Raw genomic sequence first — 22,055 nt, 5'->3', positions numbered from 1 at the left:
TAGAAATATGTGACTTTGGTGGATGACATTGTAACCTGACAGATTTCCTTTGCAAATTGATGATATATAATTATGCTTCATTCTAAATGAGTAAATGTGAATTACACATTTCTAAGACACCCATGGATATGAAATATTGCTTGATGATTTTGTGGTATTCTAATAACAATTAAGTCTGTCTTTAGGATAAATATATTGCCATTTCTGTAAGCATTTTTATTAGGCTAAACTCCATGCCTTCAATAATTCTTTTCCCTCTCCTCTGGAACTCACTAGACCTTCAAATATTTACTGCTTCCACTTTTTCTAGTTGACAAGGCCCATGGACAACTTGAATACTACTTATTGCTTTACCTCTTGTTTCCAACTCATATTACTCTGCATTTTTTTATTGTTTGCCCATCTCATAAGGCTTTTTATAGCTACTGGAAAGCATAGCTCTACATAATGCATTCATATTAACAATAGTATTGAATTGTATAGTACAATTATGAACACCTTAAAAAAGATAGACTGATGAACCTCAGAAAGGTACATGTGCTTTTAAAAAGAACTCATTTGCCATGCACACGGTATCAGTTTCTTCCAATAACCTTGCTAATAATACCTCAGTAGCAACAATATAAAGTAATAGTATTATAATCTTTAAAGAGACCTCGTCAAAAGACGAAAGAATATATTTACCCTTTTGGCAGTTATTTTCTTCCACCTCTCCCCACTTTCTTCCACCTCTCCTCTATTCCATCGCTGCAGCCTGGAAAAGCCTTTTCTACTTTCAACACTTCTTGGAGTGTTTTATCCCCTGCTGGTTCCTTCCTCCAGTTCCCTGAAGTTTCTAATGCAAAAGAGGCTTTTTGAGGCTGCAGTGCTGGAACAAAGGAGAAGTAGGGAAAAAAAGGCAATGGAGAGTGCACATATGCTGACTTCCCTTTGCGAGGCTATAAAGCTTTTAGCTAGTTGTAGAAATTTGAACTTGGCTTTTTAATTTTTACTCTCTTCTTTGTCCTGATGATAGAAAACACAATATGTGTACAGTTGTCAATGTGACAAGAGGTAATGGAAAACCTTTCAGTAGGGATACTTGTTTGGTCTAAAGGTATTTTCTCCTACATCGTGTTGCGTCTTCAGGACTGGAGGTGTGGATAAATCTCCCCAAAATGCTTTTACAATTTTGGATGGAGTAAGAAATGAATAAAATCTCTGTCAATTTTTTTGTCATTTCTCCAAAGTCAGGGAAATCTTTTCTTAAACAGTTATCACCAAAAAAGTCTCCCTATTGGAACATTTTCGATTTATTAAAGTTCTGGTGACAACTCATAATTTCACATTTTCCTTTAAGGATAGGTTAGAATCTCTCTGCTTGGGTGGTTCACCCTCCTTCTTTGTTCTTGTGACATTGGCTGGGAGGTCCAAAATTTCCAACGAGGGACACTTATTGGAGGGTCACCTAAGTCAACGAGGGTCACCTAAGAAGGGATTTTCCCATAATTCTCATAGTGAAAGTGATTTCCTTTCACTCTATCTTGGGTTTCTGGGACAAGAATGGAGAAGAATGCTAATTAAACACTGACAACAAATAAAAAAATATTGAGGTTTCAACTATTTCCTTGCTATATCCAAAACTAAAAACTTTGAATCTTGGCCTGTGACAATGCACATCAAGTATTCCTTGGTTCCAAACACAATACTCAGGTGCTAAATTACTTTAAGCCCAACTCCAGGATATCAGTGCCCCAACCTCCAACTCCCCTCTAATTAACCACTGGTATGATAAAAATGTCCATATGCCCATTTTACCTACCTGAAGCCACAGTCATGTGATGCTGCCATCCCTTTCCTTCTCTCTTTTTCTGTTTACGTCCGGGCTCCTTCCATTGCCTGCCTGATGTGGCCGCCTCTTAGTGGAAACAACACTGCCAGTAGCCAGGTCCTCTCTAATAGGCTCCTGAGGCAGGAGAACCCACGGAGTCAGTGAGGGGACCAGGGCTCAAGAAAATAACAAACTGGAAAAAATACCTGGTCCCCAGGGCAGGATGTTAGCTTAGCTCATAAAGAAGACTGCAACGTTGATCCATTTCTCTGCAAGATGGTTGAATCTAGCATCAGAGCTGCTAAATAAAGATGGAAAAGGGCATTTGTCCCAGACCCATCAAGAGACTTGGAGGTAATAGATCATTAGTTGGTAAGAATGTGAAAGAACTTATATCTGCACCCACATTCTCACTCATTCTAAAGCCTAGCTCCAGGCTGATAGAAAATATAATTTAATCCAGGTATTATCCAAAAAATATTGATGTGATTTCAAATACCAAAGTCTATATTATTTTCTTGTAATCCCTGGCACAACAAGACTTAGACTGTTAGAGGAAAAGACAGTACTCTAAACCAGGGTTTCTCAACCTTTTTTCAGTCAAGGCACCCCTTAAAATTATAGACAATCTCAAGGCACCCTCTAAAATTATGGACAGTCTCAAGGCACCCCATTCTAAAATGTAAAAAGACTATTCTAATAGTTTTACAAAATGCGTCAACATCCACACACATAGGACACCCAATGCTAGAGGTGATTTATTCTTCCAAAGCAAATACACTTTTGCACACTGGTAATGACTAGTATTCCAATGTTTCTCTTCTCCCTAAGTTTTTCTTCATCACTCAGCTAATGTGACCCCAGCAGTGACAGAGAAGGGCAAGGGAGGGTCAAACAAGGATGCTGTGCAGACAACCAATATCCTCCTTATTAACTGATGATGTCATTGGTTGTTGGGATGCTGGCGGCTAGAAGGTTGTAATGATGCACAATGAAAACCTGTGGCTTTGTGCAACTAAAAGGCATGCTTGATCCACCTCTGGCTTGTACACAATTTTTGGGCATTTTGCCAAAGTACCCCTAAAGAGACCTCAAGGCACCCCAGGGTGCATGGGCACCCTGGTTGAAAAAGACTGCTCTAAGCCAATCAGGCCCTAATGCATGCCACATCATTGTTAATCTGTTATTTGTAGCAAAGGGTTGTTTCACTGTGCACTTAATCCTTTATGTTCCAAAGTGAAAGTTTCTCACAAGCACAATCTTTGCCCTAAGTTTGTCAGTATCTTAAACCGAACCTCAGCTCTACCTATGCAGACCTCCCTCGCAGCACATTGAGTAAATGGGAGGCACTATGTGGCTATGGACTTCATTGTGACAGTGCTGTTTGACCCAATGCTGTCACATCGATAAGTCACATGCTCATCCATATTTGGGAGTACCAGGTATTGTCTTTGGTTGCTGGCAGTGAACTTAATGGTAAGTATACGCTACTAGGGATTGGGGAATCAACCAGAACCTGCTATTTTGCCCTCAATGGGCAAAGCACAACATTTCTTTATAGTGGCTCTATCTGGCTGGAAAGACAAGTATATCAGGTACTCTACAACAGGGAACTTTCATCTGGATGTTTTTTAATTGACTAAAGTTTTACATTTGCAATTTTTTTTTGTACAGATTCCTCTATCCACACGTGAGGCTCTCGTGAGGATGTCAGAATACATTGATCAGTGGCTGCTGATTGACAACAGTTTTTCAGTGTGTTCATTTGACAGAACTGGAATGGCCACACACAGATTGAAATTTAGCTGGTCCCTGCTGATCCAATTGAATGTCAATCTGTCTATGCCCAGCTGAAAAAAGCCACTTTAGTAAAATAAAGTAATCAACAAACATACAGTATGCATTTACCATATGGGGCAACTAGATGCCTACGTTTAAAAATTTAGAGTCAATCAGCAGGTAAGCTGTGACCAATGAGTGAGTTCCTGGTTAACTGTGGTTTGACTTTTATATGTAATTATCACTATTGTTATTTTTAAACCTTTATTATCAGTAACCACATTATCATTGGCAAACATATATTTACTATATCAGGGAAAAGTATAATCCCCTTTTTAGCATCTACCTATCCAACTGTTAATCATAGGCTTGAAGACCTACATGTATTTTTTGGTTTCAATAAAAGGGAGAATCTTGTGACTAGACAGAGGGGTCCCACACAATGAGAGATTTCCCTTTTTACCTAGAAGTCTCAAGGAACTTTTGACCATGGATATTTGCAATATGTCACAAGTATATGCACTGTAAATAATAATTGTCAGAAACACCATGTTATTTCAAAAACTTTTATTATAGCAAAATCTATAAACACGAAAAAGAAGTTTAGCAGAAGCAAATGTAGCAAAAAAGACGTATGGGTTTACCTGATTGTAATTCTTAGTTATATATAAGACATGGATAAGGGAGAAATTGCCCCCTGGACAAATTGTTTCTCTGAGACGTTGGCACAGGTTGAGAGGGTGTCCTCTGCTTTATTTCCAATAATCCCATGCTATTATAAATATGAATTTGATATCATGGGCCACTTACAGTATATTTGATCAGGCAGCTTTTGATTAATGGAAAGTACTGGGTAGTACTCAGGTAAGAATATTTTATGTGCAGAACACATAAAATACCACACAAGTAAATACCATTGAAATAACTGTAAAAATATACTTTTATATTATACATATATATTTTTGCAGTTATTACTTATGCTCTGTATGTGTGACTTTTTTTGTATTGCACATCATTAAAAAGACCCATACTGTCTTTTAGCTATTAGAATTACACTTTTTTTTTTCTCGGTTTCATATTACTACATGCTGTTTATCAGAATATAAAAAGTACACAAGAAACAGAGAATATAAAAACACACAAGAAAAATACACAGGAAACAATCATTTACGAAGCAACAAAAAGTGCAGATGTGCACTGTTCAGTCTGGATTTCCATGGGGTGTATTTTAGTGACCCAATTAGTGGTACCAAGATGACTAAGCAATTCTAGAACGTATTTCTAAAAAGGGTAAATCCACCCAAAATTGTTATCTCTGATTTAGATTGATGCCACAAGTTCAATCCTTAACTTGTTTATAAAAAATTCAGGGATTGAGAATGGAGGCTCTCTCCCAAAGATGCCAGCTTTCGTTTCCCACCACAGCCACAAAATATCCAGCTCCAATATCCAACCTTAAAAGTACAGTTCAAGTATTGTCATGACCTTTCTTAACTATATTCCTATACAAAACCTGGCAGAAAGTAGATGACCAGGCTTCTTGGCAAGACATGTCATGGCTGTTTTGTAGATGTGGAGCTAAAATTTCGGAAATCCATATTTAGAGTCCTCAACATGTCCTTAAGATGTATAAGAAATTGACAGGGGAGTGAGGATGGTATCATCCATTTCAATCTGTTTAACCTTTTCAAGGCTCATTCCACTTACATATCCACCATATATCTTAGGAGCTGTCAGAAGTGAGATCTTTCCTCCAAGATTTCTAGATCTGTCCCCCCTTGGAAGTTCACTACACCTAGTACATTCTCTGTAATATAAAATAAATCAAAACTCCAATACAGAAAGACTGGGACACACTTCATAATGACCATAATAAGCAAGAGAAGCAGGGATCTCATACACAAATATGGCTTACTAGTGGAAAAACAAACTTAAAACAAAAGTAAGAGCCTGTGTTGACGGGCATTTTGTTCGCATCAGAACTGCTTCTCTCCCCATACTAGTCTATGAGAAAACAAAAGCAGCTTAAGTTTTTGAAACAATGAGGTCAACTGCGTTCAATTGCACCTGTCAGTAGATTTTTAATGGTCTCAAATGTGTCCCGAGCTGATGTCAAATGCAAGCTCATCAACACAGACCCTATGAGTGTTATGAAGCTGAGAAATTTATTTTGGGTGGACTTACCTTTTGACCACAGAACATAATGAGAGATTGATAAAATTATTATTGTCAAGTGTCTACTATATATAGCAGCAAGTTCAGTTTAAAGCTTATTTTGTATAATGTCAATGCAAATAACCTTCTGCATACAGTATATGGAATGCCAATGGATATTAGATTTGTTAAATCCTTTTTGTGGATTTTATATACTTTCTAAGTTATCTGAGCATTAACAAAAATTAAGTTGAGGACACAATAGTAAAAATGATGCTGAGGTCCTTATAAATCAAAACACTAGACCCATCCTATAGTTGTAGGTGGGTGTAATAATACTGTGCATAGTTTTTCCTTAAAGGACCACTAAGCCTAAAACAGAATGGCATTAAGTGATTAAGCTACTAGCGTCGTTCACAACTGTGCATGCAGAATTACCCCCATACTTTTACAGAGATATTTGACATTTATGGCATTTGCTGTGCCACTTATTGCTCTCCATTAGCTACCATTTTTGGCAGGAAAGAGGCAAAAAAATGACACATTCTAGTTTTCTTCTGTAGGGTTAATAGACAGGATATGAGTACTGCTTGGGCCTTGAAGAAAGGGACACAACCCGAAAGCTTGTCCTAAAAAATTGGATGTTAGTGCAAATTAAAAAGTATCATGGACAGTACTCAATTGTTCTTGTTGCAAGTGCACTAATACGGCTACAATTACTTTAGACAGGATGTCAACTTTGTATGTAAAAATATTGCTAGACCATATGCATTTCAAACATCCTCTTGTCATTAAATCCTGAAACCATTACATATTAATCCAAGGACACTCTTAAACTAGCCATTCATGTGGTAATTTGATTGACTGCTTTGAGAGTTCAACAAAAATGGAATTGAAAGTTTAATCGCTCAAAGGAATAAAATAGTGGTCACCTGTAAGAAAATGGAATTGAAACTGCCTGAAACGACCTGGAGAAAAATTGTGATCACTTCAGACTAAATTACTCTAGCTTTTTCTGTTTTGGATTTGATCTTTCAATAAAGTGTGTTGAAGCTGTAACTTTATTGTCCGGTTTTGACTTCACAATCAACCAAATTTTGGTGGTAACTTGAACTCATGGATGGTATATTGCTTAGTTTCTGGCAATTATTTTTTATTTCATTTTGAATTATTCCTTGTGGATTGCAAGTAGTTAAAATTAACCACATGTATGGTCAGATTTAAAGTGAATATGTGCTTTCCTCATGTAGGGCAAAGCAATAGGTTCACTTTAGTGCAGAACCCCCACAGCCACATTAATAACTTATTTAATTCCCCTAGCACTCTATTCAGCCATCTTAAGCCTTGTGTAAGCTTGTAGCTGGAGTCGTAACTTACACAAGGCCAATCGGTGATGTCACACACAGACAGAGTGACAAGTTCCTCCATGCCCAGAAGTTTTCTTCTGCTCCCAGTGGGGAACTGAGTGTCCGGGGTGTGAAAAAATGATAAATATCTGCTGCTGGAGATGAGGAGATTAAAGCAAACCCATTACTTTTCCTTGACGGGACAAAGTACAAGTACACTTTAAAAGTTATTTTATATAGAAAAGCTTGAGGTTTATTTTTATCGGCACTTTACTTATATCTGGGGTAATGCATCTGTCAGATTTTGAATTACAGTTAGGAGCCAGAAACTGATAACATGCTGAAAATCACACAAATATGGAAAACTTGGAATATTAGCTTCATCAGACTAGTGCAAGTTGGACTACAAAGGCAGTGTGGAGGTGCTCAAAGTTCCATGAAATTTTCAGTAATAAGGCGAAGTAAAGTGCAATTTGTGTGCAGGGTATTTTTCATGTGAACTGTCTGGATATATTTTAAAGTGCTACAAATAAACATTGCAAAAAAAATTATTAACCAACAGTTTCTGTGTGGCTAAAAATGAACACTGAAAACAATTAGTGGAGCATTGCTTTTATTTCAACATGAGCATATGTATTAGGGTTAGTCAATGGTTTCTTGTGATACCTCTCTAATATTACTCACAAGAGGCACTAATAGCGGGAAAGCCACATATATCTTCAGTCTTCTGTTCCCTTGTATTTTCCTATTTGTGCAATCTACTGCATGTTATCAAAACACCACCCACACCATTTTGCGTTCATATTTGATAAAAGAGATTTAGTTTCCAGTCTGGTTACTAATGTACTACTGTTGCCTGAAATTAAATAATCAGAAGATTATATGACATAGGTACCTGTCATGGTGGCTGCCAGGTACCTGTATGTACAGGCCACATATAATGCCAGTGCAGACTGCATATTGGGAGGTAGAGGAGTCCCTTGTTTGGTTCATATCAGTTTCTATGCCCCTATCTGGGCTGGTATTCGGAAGAGGTAAGGCCCACATTTTCACATACCATCTTCAAGTCTGATGTGACAGGCTGGTAAGCTTTGGGGAAGTGGGCGCACTGGCTCTCTGAACCCTGCAAAATGCATGAGCCAATTAGATAATTTATTAAAGATTGTTATTAAAGATTCTCTCCTTAGGGCTTGCTCACACGCTAAAACACTGCAGGCTGGTGTCTGTTGTGTAAAGGCGATGAGGACTGGTGCTAAGTGATAATACAATGCGTTGTACTGTTTACATTTTTCTTTTTTTTTTAAACTTTAATCTATGCACCACAATATTGCTGTGTGTGCATAGTACGTAGAAAGCAATTATTTTCTATGTGCCCTAGATTTGAGCCTGCGTTGATCTTGTTTATGCAGCTGAACACAGATGGTGTAAATGAGCAGTTAATACAATAATACTTGCAAACAATTTTGGAATCACATGCTATCCATTCCACTGTCGACAGCAATGAACCTGTTGTTTGGTAATACACCTTGCACCTTCTGAATTGTTCAAGTCTCTGGAATTCACCTGCATTGCTCCTAGCACTGCACTGGCAGTAAATTGACCTGTGTTGACTGTCAGATAGGGGTGCTAAAGATAATATGGAACCATAGTTGTTCCTATTAAACAAAATAGAACAATGTTAAACCTAACTCATCTCCTTCATTAGGTTTGATATTATACATAAAAATCATCTTCCGGGATTTCAGAGAAGAATGATACAAAAGTGATTTTACAATGTAACTATATGGCTTGCAAGATCTCTCAAAAGTAGCAACACCGAAGTTCAACTTCAGCTTCTAAGTTTCTATGTAGCACTTTATATTATGTTATTCAAAGGTTAAAGGACACTGGACATCATCAAGGTGCTGTTACATGTCCAAAATACTGCATAAAAGAATATTGCTACTTGGGATTTAATTTACTTTTCCTCTGGAATTCGTATTTTCATAATCCTGCTTACAAGAAGAATGGATTTTCTGTGAGGCATTATGTGAAAGATTATTCAGTTTCCAGTTGTGCGTTGATCAGCAAAAAAGCTTCAATAGGAATGAGCACAACTAGGTTTCTTGCCTGTCCCTCCTCTGTAATATTTGTCTGTATAGAGACCATTGGCTTCCAAGGGGCAATAATCATAGGCAAATGGATGATCATGATTATGCCTGCATAGTAGGGACAATGATCTCCATGGCGGAAAAGACAGCCCATGGTAACAGGTGCTGTACTATGATGGGCAAAATTGAATATTTTCCTGCCCTAAATAACAACAGAGTGATTATGAGACAAACAAGATACTACTTGTGTGCATACATTTTAAGTGAAAGGGTCGGTGACACAGCAGAAATGAACATGTTTCTAAATCCCCTGTGAATCTAAGGCCCTCTCTAGTGCAAAAATGGTGTACTGCAACTTAAAATGGTTCTACATCACAAATTGAACACTATTAAATTGGTTACTTGATTTACACATACTGTATAACACTTATCACTAATATCATTTATAAATATGCCCATCAATAATACATAATGTAAATATCCATCAATGTCATCTTATATTCTCATGAAGTTCACTTCAACAAATCACAATTATCTCTTTAACTGTTAAATCACAGTATAATTATTTTAAAATGGATTAGAAAAGCTAAACTGTACTTATGTGCATGTGTACAGTTCTTATTTTTAGTCTTCCTGAAAGGTACATAACTCATATTTTATTCACAGTATAAAAAGACAACAGAAAGAGTTGTCAGACTAAAATTATATAAAATCATATAAACTACCTTGCTGCAAAACACTGGGTAGTGTGCCCACAGCAAACGGGGGAAACTATGGTGCAATAAAAAGAAGATATTGTATAACATCACTAACAGTGCTTCATGAATGGCTGTCCAATCAATGGGCCATGTAAACTTGAAATAAGAGCAGCTTCTGATAACATCAGACAGTACAAAACAGTCTTCAGAAAAGATATAAACAGTACCCAAGGTCATACTGAAATAACAGTTTAGTCCTCTATGGGCACTCATAGCACACTCAAAACTTCAGGTAGTGAGATTTAGCCAACAACCATACTACATAGATTTAGCCCTACTGGAATAAGGGTGACCATACATGGCTGATCGTAGCAAGCACCTCGAATTTTAATAATTGTGTGAGACAATGAATGTGGTTCTGAATTTGTAGGGGGTCAGAGGTACTTGTTTGAAAATTTTCAATCCTTTATTCATCCACAAAAATACACTGAAGGATCAAAAGTTGTATGCATGCAGCTGTCATCCTCAGGAGACTATAATGTTGGTACGAGCATTTAAAGCTGTACTCCTTGCAGGTACAGAAATCAGTACAGCTCTGCACTCATTAACACATTAAATGTATTTCTTCAGTCTTACAGTACAGAAAACAAGATCTGTAGCTTTTACCATGGGTTATATGCAGCAACCTTCAAGTAATTGGACACTGTCAAAAAAAGAGAAGGATGAAGGGACATCTCTCTATGTAACTCCTCCTATGGAGGTTTTTCTCTCTCTGAAAATTCTCCTATCAAGCTCTCTGGCTACATGATAGCCACTGGAGATCCTTCTGCAGCTTTCCCACACCCCATTGCATTAAAAAAGCCACGTTGGCCTGCAATGTTGCAGTAATGCACTGGATCCTACTGTAGGCACTCCTAATGACCTTTAGTGTGACATGTGGAGTAAGCCCAGATGCTTTACAGGTCTAGGACCTTGATCTGCCAGTAGCAGAGCCCTGTCCCTAAAGACTGCTTTGAGGTATGCCTAATGCCGAATGTCTGTTTGCTACCTCCTTGGGTAAGTATATCAAAGAGGTTACAGGGAGTAAGAGTACTCTTCTCCTCCAGAAAAAGTAGGCATGTTCCTCCACGAGAAGGTCTTTTACTCCTAAGGTCAGGAAAGGTTTCTTTTACCCCTCATAGTCTTCCAGTTCCTAATCTAATGTGTGAATGTCCTTTTGTAAGGCCATGGCTGGTTCCAAGGCTTCTTCCCAATGATGGGGTGCCCCCACATCTCAAAGTGGTGAGAAGTCTGTCGTCTTTGTGCTTTTGGTTCCATAAAATCTCAGACATCTTGGTCCATTGTGTCATTTACAGGGGCTAAAAACTTCACACTCTGCCTCCTCCCCACTTTATGCTTTCGAACTTACCTCTCTCCCTGTTACAGTGAGCAGATCTTCTTGAAGCTGGCCATCAGCTTATATGTCAAGGGGACAATACCCCTATACCAACAGAAGAATGCCTTCAAGACTACTACTCAAACCTTTTTACGGTTCCCAAACCAAATGAGTTAGCCCATTCTGGATCTGACAACCCTTAACTTGTTCTTGTAGGTGCAAAAGTTCCACATGGAAACTGCCAGGTCAATCATTGCCTCCCTTCTTTCATTTTCTTGCTTTAATAGACATTTGTAATTCTTATTTGCACATTACTATCGTTCCTCCTCATAAAAGCTATCTGCATTTTGCAATGGGCAATCAACATTACCAATTTGTTTCCCTCCCCTTTGACCTTCCCACAACCCCTGGGTTTTCACCAAGTTGCTTGCCCCATTCTTAGCTTTGCTTTATGTTCAGGGTATTCATGTTGTGGGTTACCTGGATGATCTCTTGTTAAAGCATCAGTCCTCCCGTATCCCTGTCAATCAAAATCCAGTAGACGTGTAGACTCTGCAGGGCTTCAGTTGGATCCCAGTTTCACTCTATAGCATTGCAACCTAACATTCTGGCAGCATGGGACAGGCTCACTCTGGATGGCCCCGTGCGTCTGACTCCCAGGGCAAGACTCTCCCTGGTGTGGGGGATTCTCAACTGAGCGCTAGAGTCAAGGAAGCCTCTTCTTCCAAAGACGTAGAAAATTCTCAAGACGGATGCTAGATTGTAATTTCTGGATACCCTCTCATTGTAGTGGACTTGGTTGTTGGAGGATGCCCTCCTTTCAGTTAACATTCTGGAGCTCAGTGTGATTCAGATGGCACTTTAATGCTGGACACCTCTATTGCAAGAACACCCAATAAGAATCCAGCCAGACAATGCTATGGCCATGGTCTACATCAACCATCAAGGACGCAACAGATACTGTGCTACACAAAAGTAAGCAGACTTTATCCCCTTTTGATAAGAACTGCATATTCCTGGAAAGTTGGCAGGCAGACTTTCTCAGTCACCAGTACCTGGATCCAGAGGAATGGGGTCTCCATCCAAAGGTGTTTCAAGCCCTTAGCCACAGGTAGGGGACAGACATTGATCCTCTGGCATCCTGGACAGGTTTGTTTTCAGGGTCAGGGACTCTCACGTGGATGCTCTGGTGACAGGGGCCTATCAGGACTTGGTCATCCCTATCCTAGGAAATTGGCTTCTTGCAAAGTTTATCATTGCATCTGGAAGGCCTAATTTGCCTGGTCCAAGTCAAGGACGTATTTGTCCTTCCTCTACTTTGGTCTGGACATGGATTTGATTACCACCAAAAGGACAAATCTCAGCCTTGGCCCCTCACTCCCTGGTTAATGCCTTTCTTTAGGGTATCACACAAATCTCTCCCTCTGTACACCCTTCTGTGTCTCCTTGGACCTTATCTGGTTCTATCAGCTCTTTAGAAGCCACCTTTTGAACATATTAGGGATATTTCTTTGTCTGATCTTACTAGCATTGTGTCCTTTCTTGTTGCTCTTACTACTGTGCAAAGGGTTTCTGAGTTAGTGGTCTTATCCTGTTAGAAGCCCTTCTTAATGCTGTACGAGGACAAGGTTGTCTTGAGGTCAAAAACATCCTTCCTTCCCATAAAATGGTTTCTTCATTCCAACTCAACCAGAATATTGTCCTTCCTTTCTTATGTCCTACATATAAATATCATAGGGCAATTTCTCTCTGCTTCCAGGGGTTACTGCAGAGGTATACTGCTTCTTGCTCCACCCTTGCTAGGTAGATCAGACAAGTATTATCATTTGAACTAATGGTTTAAAGGATAGAGTTTCTCCCTTCCCTGTTAAGGCACACTCCAAAAGATCTTTTAGTGCTTCACAACCTTTTCCGCTTCAGGCATCTGTGTCACAGATTTGAAACAATGCCACCTGGGCTTCTATCAGGATGATGTTTGTAGCCTTTTTTGATGCCAGTTTCAGACACTAGGTGTTACATGCTACTCTATGAGTCTGTAGAGCCTTTCTTGAGCCATTTGTTACATGGGCCTGCTGGAGGTTGTTTGCTGTGTTGCCCACCTGTCAGCTTGACTGCTTTTGGACTTTCCATAGTAAAGACTAAGGATATTGTACAGTATGACCAAAAAAAATAGGATTTTTTACTTACCAGTAAAATTCGACTCTTGGAATATAGTTTAGGACACAGACCCTTCCCACTGTTCTTATGACCTCCCTGCTGCTTGCTACAAAAGTAAGGTTAACTAGAAGTTGGAAATGGAGGTGGTGTGGGGGGGTTATGTAAGGGTCTTCTCTTTATTGCTAGTGTGCAGTCCCCTGAACATAGCTGCATATGACTCATGACTAAAACCCATATGTCCCATAATGTACTTCAAGAAACAGATTTCACAGATTTGGTGTGCCCACCTCTTTTCTATTACTTCTGTTTTCATAAGTAATGCTAGACAATAATAAAGGTACTCATTTTTCAAAGTGTAATCAAAAAGTAAACACATGTTAAGTAAAAAATTCTGTTTTTTGTAAGGAGTGCAATACATACAGTACATTTGAAAAGTCAGGTCCCCTGCCCTATCAGACAGGGCTGTGTGGTAGGGCCGTGTGGTAGAGCTGTGTAAATCTCAGGATTGGACAGACAAAAGTAAATACCCTATTAGAAAGTAAAACAACATATTTCGTCTGTATATTTAGCTGTTTGCCTGGAGTTCAGCTTTAAAGCAGGTTATACAAGTTAGATTATGGAAAGCTCTCACTTTTAAACAAAATTTCTTATTGTACATGCATATTTAGACAGCTATGGGCAACTTGCTACAATGCCTTATATGTGACCCCCCATCTTGTGTAAAAGACTGCATATTTTTAAAACAACCATTAGACAAAAATTATAGAAATAAATTAACATCTGTACCAAGGATGCCATCTACGATGTTAAACTTCACACCCAGATTTACTAATGTATGTTAGTATCCCAGCAGTGATATAAGGGTAATATATTTAGTTAAAAAAAAAAAGAGACTGTTTCTTAAACGGACCTATGCCATACCTCTTGCAATAACACCTATCAGTTCCTGTACACAGACGTTGTTGTAAGCACTTTATTATAAGTGCTTTAATATTAGGTCTGTCCTAATGCAATTATATCATTCCATCGTTTTTGATTTGTTTTTTGGATGACCACAGCTTTTTACAGCTGCTAGGGATTCCTAGAGATCTGTGACATGATATAAACAGCTTACAACAGTTTCTGTGCACAGGTACTGTTAGATGTGATAACAACAGGAATGGAATGAGTCACTTATATTTTTCATTATATATTTTATATTGTTTCATTTAAAACAATTACCTGATGGTGGAGATTTTTCCTCCATTAAAAGGGTCTGGCCATACATGGAGAGATCTCCTTCACCTGAGATACACATCCGCCATTCGGTGCATGTTGCACAATGCCTACATTACCACTCATTAAATATTAATGTAAATGCCAGGCAATTCATCTGTTTATCAGCAAAGATGAACAGAAGGATGGACAATGCTTTCCAACCTTCCTGATCTCTTTGAGTGCTAACGCACCATATACAGTAACAGTGTCATGTAACCATGTCTGGCCACCTTTGTGTTTCTGGAACTCCCAAAGAGTTAAAATGTTCAAAATAGCAGCTGCTGTCTAGTCTACACTAGAGTTACTTAATAGTGGGCCAGTCTTGGTGGGCCCAGGCAAACACAGATCCTACATTTTGCTCAAGAATAAAAATCAATTATGAGTAAAAATTGCCTTGAAGAGAAAAACTTTGTGTTCTGTATGGCTGTCTTCATATTTGAAAGGGTGTTGGCTAAAATCTCTGCTATCCACCAGATGTGGTGAGTGTCAGCATTATTTAGCGTACTTTGGTGTGTCCACCTTTTTCCTATCACTTTTCATGTGTGACTTTAGACAATAATCAAGGACCTCATTAATCAAAGTGTAATCAAAGAGGACTTTCTGTATTGGCCAACAGCATTCTGGCTCAAAAGTTTCTTCTCCAACCATCATTTTTAATATCATGTTTAAATCTAACTGGTTGCTGTATTGCAACTATGACAATTTTTATGAAAAATTATGATGCACAAGGCCCTTATGTGCTTACACACTTCATGGTCCTCATCCAATTTTTTTATGTTTTTAAGTATTTTTTACCCTATCAGTATTTCTCATTAACTGGCAGTTACCTCCAAATCAGGAAAGTCAATAATGATGTTTATGTAGAAAGTTGTGCATCTGTTCTGAGTCCAATAAGATCACTGATGTACACGTGAACGATCACAAATACATGTAGGAAATGTTCAAAAACTCTGGTGAGCATTAAGCTCGTACATCATCATGCAAACACGGATTGAACATCCCTTTAGTTTTAGTCAATATTTCACCTTTTTGTGAACCCATTCCTTCCCAGGTGATGTTTCTTTATCTGTTCATAGAGAGCATGATCAAAGAGCAAGAGCACTCGAGCTCTCCATCAGTGTCTTACACAGGCGGAATTTATCACTTCTTCTAGTCAATCAGGAAACCTCTGGCAGGCCTTCTTCCAGCGGCAGGCTGTACACCATTTATCCCGATTCTCCATTCCGTAAACTTTACGACATTTCTTGCCTTCACCACGAGGTTTTCTGAAAAGAAAAAGGAGGGGGTGTTTTTTTTTTTATTTCAGAACAGCTGAATCTCAGTCATAACTCATATAAATGTAAGTCAGGCAGAGATACAAAAGAAATAAAACATGAATATTGCAGCTGGCGTGTCTGAATGTGTCTGAGCTCTTTTTTTTTTAAATGAGATATCTTCTTCATTTGATGGAAGTTATAAACAGTTTGATTTTATCCTAAATCTTTTTTTTTTTTTACCTTACATATCCAAATGATCTCCTCTTTGCTGCTGCAACTGTTAATGTAAACTAAACTCACAAAAGTGCAGTTCTTTAACCTATAAGAAACAGCTATATATAAAAGTTGTCTAAGAAGCTCCCTGAAAAAAACTACCCCTTGTCTTCCATTCTTTCTGAAACATAGCTGTTCACTTTTGTATTTTGAGCCATACAGCTGTATATCTGCGGTATGAAATAACTTCTAGTTTCACAAGATTTGGAGTTAGATTCGGTGATGTCACTATTGTCCTGCTCAAGGTTTTCCGTGCTGGAGAGAAAACTATACATGGAGACCTGCAAGTGCATTCATCTTCTTGTTTCTGTCTCATTCATTTTGTGAATCTATGCTTTTTGCATCTCTGCAGTTACTTCCTGGACATTCCCCCACCAATCATCCAATTATCAGGGGGCAACTAGGACATGAGGGAGACCTGCACCTACCAAAAGCATGTAGTGTATTTTGTGTCTTTTTTGATTCTTCAAGCTGGCAGCCTCACACTTACAATAGTTTAACATACCTTGTTACTACAGCAGCTCTGGTAGAGGAAGATAACACCGTCTGAACTGGTTGTGTATGTTCCTCAAGTTTTGCACTGCACGGAAGACGGATCTGAAAATATAAACAAGAATATTACATATATTGCAGGAAAGAATTAATTTATATGTTCATGCTAATTGTCCAGCAGCATGCACATATTTGAAGATTTTGCAGGAAATTTTAGGCTTGGATTGAAAATTCTGATCTTTTTTTTAGGTAAGTTATTCTGGGAGTTTATGTGGACTGGTGATGAGCTCCAGTGAAATGTTCAACATTAAACAACCCTGTTTTAATTAACCACTTCAGCTCCAGAAGGTTTTACCCCCTTCCTGACCAGGGCATTTTTTGCTTTTGGGCACTGCCCTATTTCAACTGGTAATTGTGCGATCATTCAATGCTGTACCCAAACAAAATTTATATTTATATTATATTTCTTTTGGTGGTATTTGATCACCACTGGGTTTTTATTTTTTGTGATATGAATGAATAAAGAGAACATTTTGAAAAAAAACATTTTCTACTTTATGTTATAGAAAACATCCAACAAAAAAAAATCTTTACGAAATTAGGCTAAAATGTATTCTGCTACATGTCTTTGATAAAAAAAATCCCAATAAGTGTATATTAATTAGTTAAACTGTGGTTTATACACTGAAATTTACACAGCTTTTACTTTGTGACTGCCTATCACAATTCTTGAGGTTCTAAAATGCCAGGGCAGTACAAACACCCCCCAAATGACCCCTTTTTGGAAAGTAGGCACCCCAAGGAATTTGCTGAAATGCATGTTGAGCCCATGGAAGAATTTATTTTTTGTCATGAGTTTTTAAATATTGAAAAAAAATTCTTTTTTTTTTACACAAAGTTGTCACTTGAATGATTTATTGCTCACACACGCCATTGGTATATGTGGAAATACATCTCAAAATACATTCTGCTACTTCTCCTGAGTATGGGGATACCACATGTGTGAGACTTTTTGTGAGCCTAGCCACGTACAGGGCTCAAAATCAATGACCATCTTCAGGCTTTCAAAGGGTGTCATTTCTTAATTTCCTTTCCTCACTACCATTCTCAGTTTCAGAGGCCCTGAAGTGCCAGTATAGCACAACCCTCCCCCCCAAATGACCCCCCTTTGGAAAGTAGATATCCCAAGCTATTTGCTGAGAGGTATGTTGAGTCTATGGAAGATTTTATTTTTTTGCCACAAGTTCTTGAAAAATGCCCCCCCCCCCCAATTTTTTTTTTTACATAAAGTTGTCACTTAACCTCCCTGGAGGTATTCCCGAGTATAGCTTGGGGTAAAGTTTCAGCACCACAAGCGGTAACCCTGAGCTACACTCGGGAATACCTTGCAGCTTTGCACCACAAGCGGTAACCCTGAGCTACACTCGGGAATACCTTGCAGCGTTGCGCCACAAGCGGTAACCCTGAGCTACACTCGGGAATACCTTGCAGCGTTGCTCCAGGATCCCTTCTGCACTTACCTTGTCCTGCGCTCTCGCGATGTGTCCCCTGCAGCGTCCGCTGCCATCTCCTCCGGCTGATGCCAGCATCTGTCTTTCGGGTTCTTTAACCTGCGACGTCAGGACGTACGGGGGACGTAACCGGCGGGAAATTTAAAAATGTCAAAAAGTGACATTCACTAAAATCACATAGTAAAACATTACTGTATCAAACCATTTCACATACATTTTGTCCCTAGCGCTTTGTCCTGTTCCCTGCCTGCATTTTTACTGTTCTTTCTGCCTGGAAACTGAGAAATGTCCATGGCGTCCAAAAAGCGTCCCTTTAGGTCAAAAGCAGTTTTAGACCAGCTAGAGAACAGTGATAGTAAATTAGAACCACTTGCAGAATTGAGTGATAATGATTCGTGCGGAAATTCGTCATCAGATGCTGAAAATGATTTTGCAAATTTCAGTGTTTTTGGTTTGATTATATTATTGAATTACATTTATTATTATTATATTATAATTTTTTATGATTACTTATTAAATTATAATTTATGATTTCGTGTTTCAAATTTTATCATACCCGGAATGTTTACTAGACTCTTGTTCGGACATATTTCAGTGAGTTATTCCTAAAAATTACAGGCCTACAATAAAAAAACAACATATTTCAATGCAAAAAAATGTACCGCTTTGAGCACAGAGATACTGACATAATCAGACCGCTAGGGAGGTTAAATTATATATTGCTCACATATGCCATGGGTATATGTGGAATTACACCCCAAAACACATTCTGCTACTTGAGTATAAGGATACCACATGTGAGAGACTTTTTGGCAACCTACCCACATACAGGCCCCCAAAATCCAATGACTGGTTTCAGGCTTTCAAAGGGCATATTTCCTCATGACACTTCATCACTATCTATCAGAGTTATGGAGGCCCTGAAATCTCAGGACAGTCCAAGCACACCCCCAAATGACCACATTTTGGAAAGCAGACACCTAAAGGAATTTATTAGGCATGGTGAGTATTTTGCAGATATAACTTTTTGTCAAAAGGTTTTGAAAAATAAAAAAATAAAATAAAAAATAAATTTTCGTTTTCTTTCTTCATTTTCCAAAAACTTGCTGTAACGAATGAGATCTGCAAAATACTCACTATGCTTCTCAGCATATAGCTTGGGGTGTCTACTTTCCAAAAAGGGGTCATTTTGGGGGGGGTTGTGCTATACTGGCATTTGTTTGAGCTGTCCAGGCATTTTATGCCAACATTAGAAGCTTCCGCCACATATTACCCACCCACATTAACCACTTGAAGACCAGGCCTTTTCTGGCACTTTTTATTTACAAAATTTACATTAAAAAAAGTTTTTTTTGCTAGAAAATCACTTTGAGCCCCCAAACATTGGCAGTGGGTGGTGATGCCGGTGCCAGTGCAGGCAGAGCGACATACGGGTATGTCGCCCTGCCTGTACATGCTGCCCACCCACAGTACTTGGTGGCAAGTGGTTAAACCACAGTGGGGTTGATTTACTAAGGAATAGATCATGTTCATTGTGAATAAAATGTGAATAAAAAAGCTGAAGCTTAAAGCACAACTATAGGCAAATTTTTTTTAAAATAGAGTAAGGGAGGATTATAAGCCCTGTCAAATGTTTTTTTGCCATCTGTGTCGGAGTTGCAGAGTTTTCCCTTCACTTCCTGTCCCATAACCAAACAGGAAGTAAGAGGAAATTCTTCCAAATTAAGAGAATTCCTGGGGAAGCCCCTGATCACCAGAACTAGTGTCCCCATTGGAAGATTTCCCCTCTATTACTTTTCTGGGGACAGCCCAAATTTTGGGATTTTCTTTTACTTTCAATGATAATAATAAACAGCACAAACAGAGGTTGTGAATCTCTAACGACAGACAATAAAAACTGACAGTTGTTCTAATCCTCCTCTACTCTGTCCAAAACTAAAAAAAAAAAGTTTTGCATTTAGTTATACTTTAACTTTCAATATGCAATCATGTGCTAGCAAAAATCCTATCTTTTTTATTTCATTGTGATGACTAGGTATTCAATTTGAACACAGAATCACTCTATTTACCAATATTCACTTTGCAAAGTTAACATACACTTTCCAAAGTGAACAGTCTTTATTCCTGTGGTAAATCATATTTTTTATAATAGGTAGATTTTATTAATTTTATTTTAATTGGGCCCCACAACAGTTGCCAGTCAGCAGTGTAGATGGATACACTATATTTCCAAATGTATTGGGCCCCCCCTCCAAATCATTGGATTCAGGTGTTCCAATCACCTCTATTAGCACAGGTGTATAAAATCAAGCACCTAGGCATGCAGATTGCTTCTACAAACATTTGTGAAAGAATGGGTCACTCTCAGGAGCTCAGTGAATTCAAGCGTGGTACAGTGATAGGTTGCCACCTGTGTAATAAGTCCATCTATGAAATTTCCTTGCTACTAAATATTCCACGGTCAACTGTTAGTGGTATTATAACAAAGTGGAAGCAACTGGGAACAACAGCAACTCAGCCACCAAGTGGTAGGCCACGTAAAATGACAGAGCGGGTTCATTGCAGCAGTGTGTAGAGAGCTTCATGGAATGGGTTTCCATGGCTGAGCAGCTGCATCCAAGCCTTTACATGGTGTAAAGCACGCCACCATTGGACTCTAGAGAAGTGGAGACGTATTCTCTGGAGTGACGAATCATAAAAATGCTCTAACGCTGAAAAACGCAGCAAAACACGGCAAGCTGTTTTTTTTAATTTTTTTAGTAAAAAAAACGCTAGCAAACGCAAACAAATTGCGGCTAAACTCTAATGCAAAAATGCTAAAAAACGCTGAAAAACTCATGTTTTTAACATGACGTTACACAGCTAACGTTACCAACGTTATTAAAACGCTCAGTGTGCATGGAGCCTTAGAGTAGTTAGTTTTTAATAGGAAAGCGGAAGGATTATCAGGAACACCAGGAATTTTGCACAAAGGAAGCAATACAAAGAGAACAGGATACTTTATCACACAAGTACATGGTACAGCACGTACATACCAGGAATATGAAATGTTGGGTTTGCAAGCACTTTAAAAACACTTCTGGAGTGGACTGAACTCACTGGAAAGCACTACCGTTGAGCTAATTACCCCCAAATTATCACAGCAGTTATATAAATATCTTTCAGGATTATAAATAAGTGCACAGAGAAATTTAAAATAACCTAAAAGTGATAAAAACTTTAATTAATCCCTTATCTACAGGGTGAATTTCAACAAACAAAACTGTTCTGCCAGTAAATTCCTAAAAAGAAATTCTAATGCTTTGGGGTCAACGTTATTTTTTTATTTTTTACATTTAAACATTTTGAAAATGTTGTATATCTGTTTTTTGTATAGTTAAAATATTTGTTTTACAAATAACCATTTTATATATATCAAAAAATTCCCTTCGCTTAGCCCAACCAAAGCTTATAAGATGTGAACTGCTGCAACTAATAAATCTGAATACTCAATTTTTTTATCAATCTCAATAAAAAGTGTGCTGTCCCTTTAAATATATAAAATACAAAACAATCAATGCTATGTGTCCCTATAAAAAGAGAAATTGTGGCCGGATGCTAGCATATCGCTGTACACTGCCTGATTTATTCACCTGATTGTAAGTGCAATATATTCAATAAATAGTTGGTTTTTAAATTATACTGCACTATGAAGTTTCTCCTTGCTTAATCCTTTCATACCATTATGATGAGTGGCACTGGAAATGAGAGTGGAATCCCGGTGGGACTGTAAACCTTTTCAGTGTATGCAGCAATTCCTTCGGTGGTTTGTCGGAGAGAGTGCCAGTCTTGGGTCATGACGCATATGCTTATTTGAT

The 22,055-nt window shown here is 38.3% G+C and overlaps 1 protein-coding gene across 1 annotated transcript in view; it reads right to left on the bottom strand.

Annotated features, from left to right (window-relative positions):
- Nucleotides 1-4,141: 4,141 nt before the first annotated feature.
- The window catches only part of ZNF704 (zinc finger protein 704), a 160,436-nt gene continuing 142,522 nt past the window's right edge, over nucleotides 4,142-22,055 (bottom strand). Inside the window, exons 8-9 of the mRNA XM_089661000.1 lie at nucleotides 16,701-16,792; nucleotides 4,142-15,931 (exon numbers count right to left, since the gene is read on the bottom strand). Of these exons, the coding sequence (XP_089517126.1) occupies nucleotides 15,820-15,931; nucleotides 16,701-16,792 (204 nt within the window). The 3' untranslated portion in view covers nucleotides 4,142-15,819. The remainder of the gene's footprint in view (nucleotides 15,932-16,700; nucleotides 16,793-22,055) is intronic.

The sequence above is a fragment of the Staurois parvus genome, unplaced genomic scaffold, assembly GCF_062004578.1.
Source record: "Staurois parvus isolate SC_StPar_1 unplaced genomic scaffold, SC_StPar_1.0 ptg001302l, whole genome shotgun sequence".
Lineage (NCBI taxonomy): Eukaryota > Metazoa > Chordata > Amphibia > Anura > Ranidae > Staurois > Staurois parvus.
Note: the sequence above shows the minus strand (reverse complement) of the source record. Positions and strands in the feature narration are given on the sequence as shown.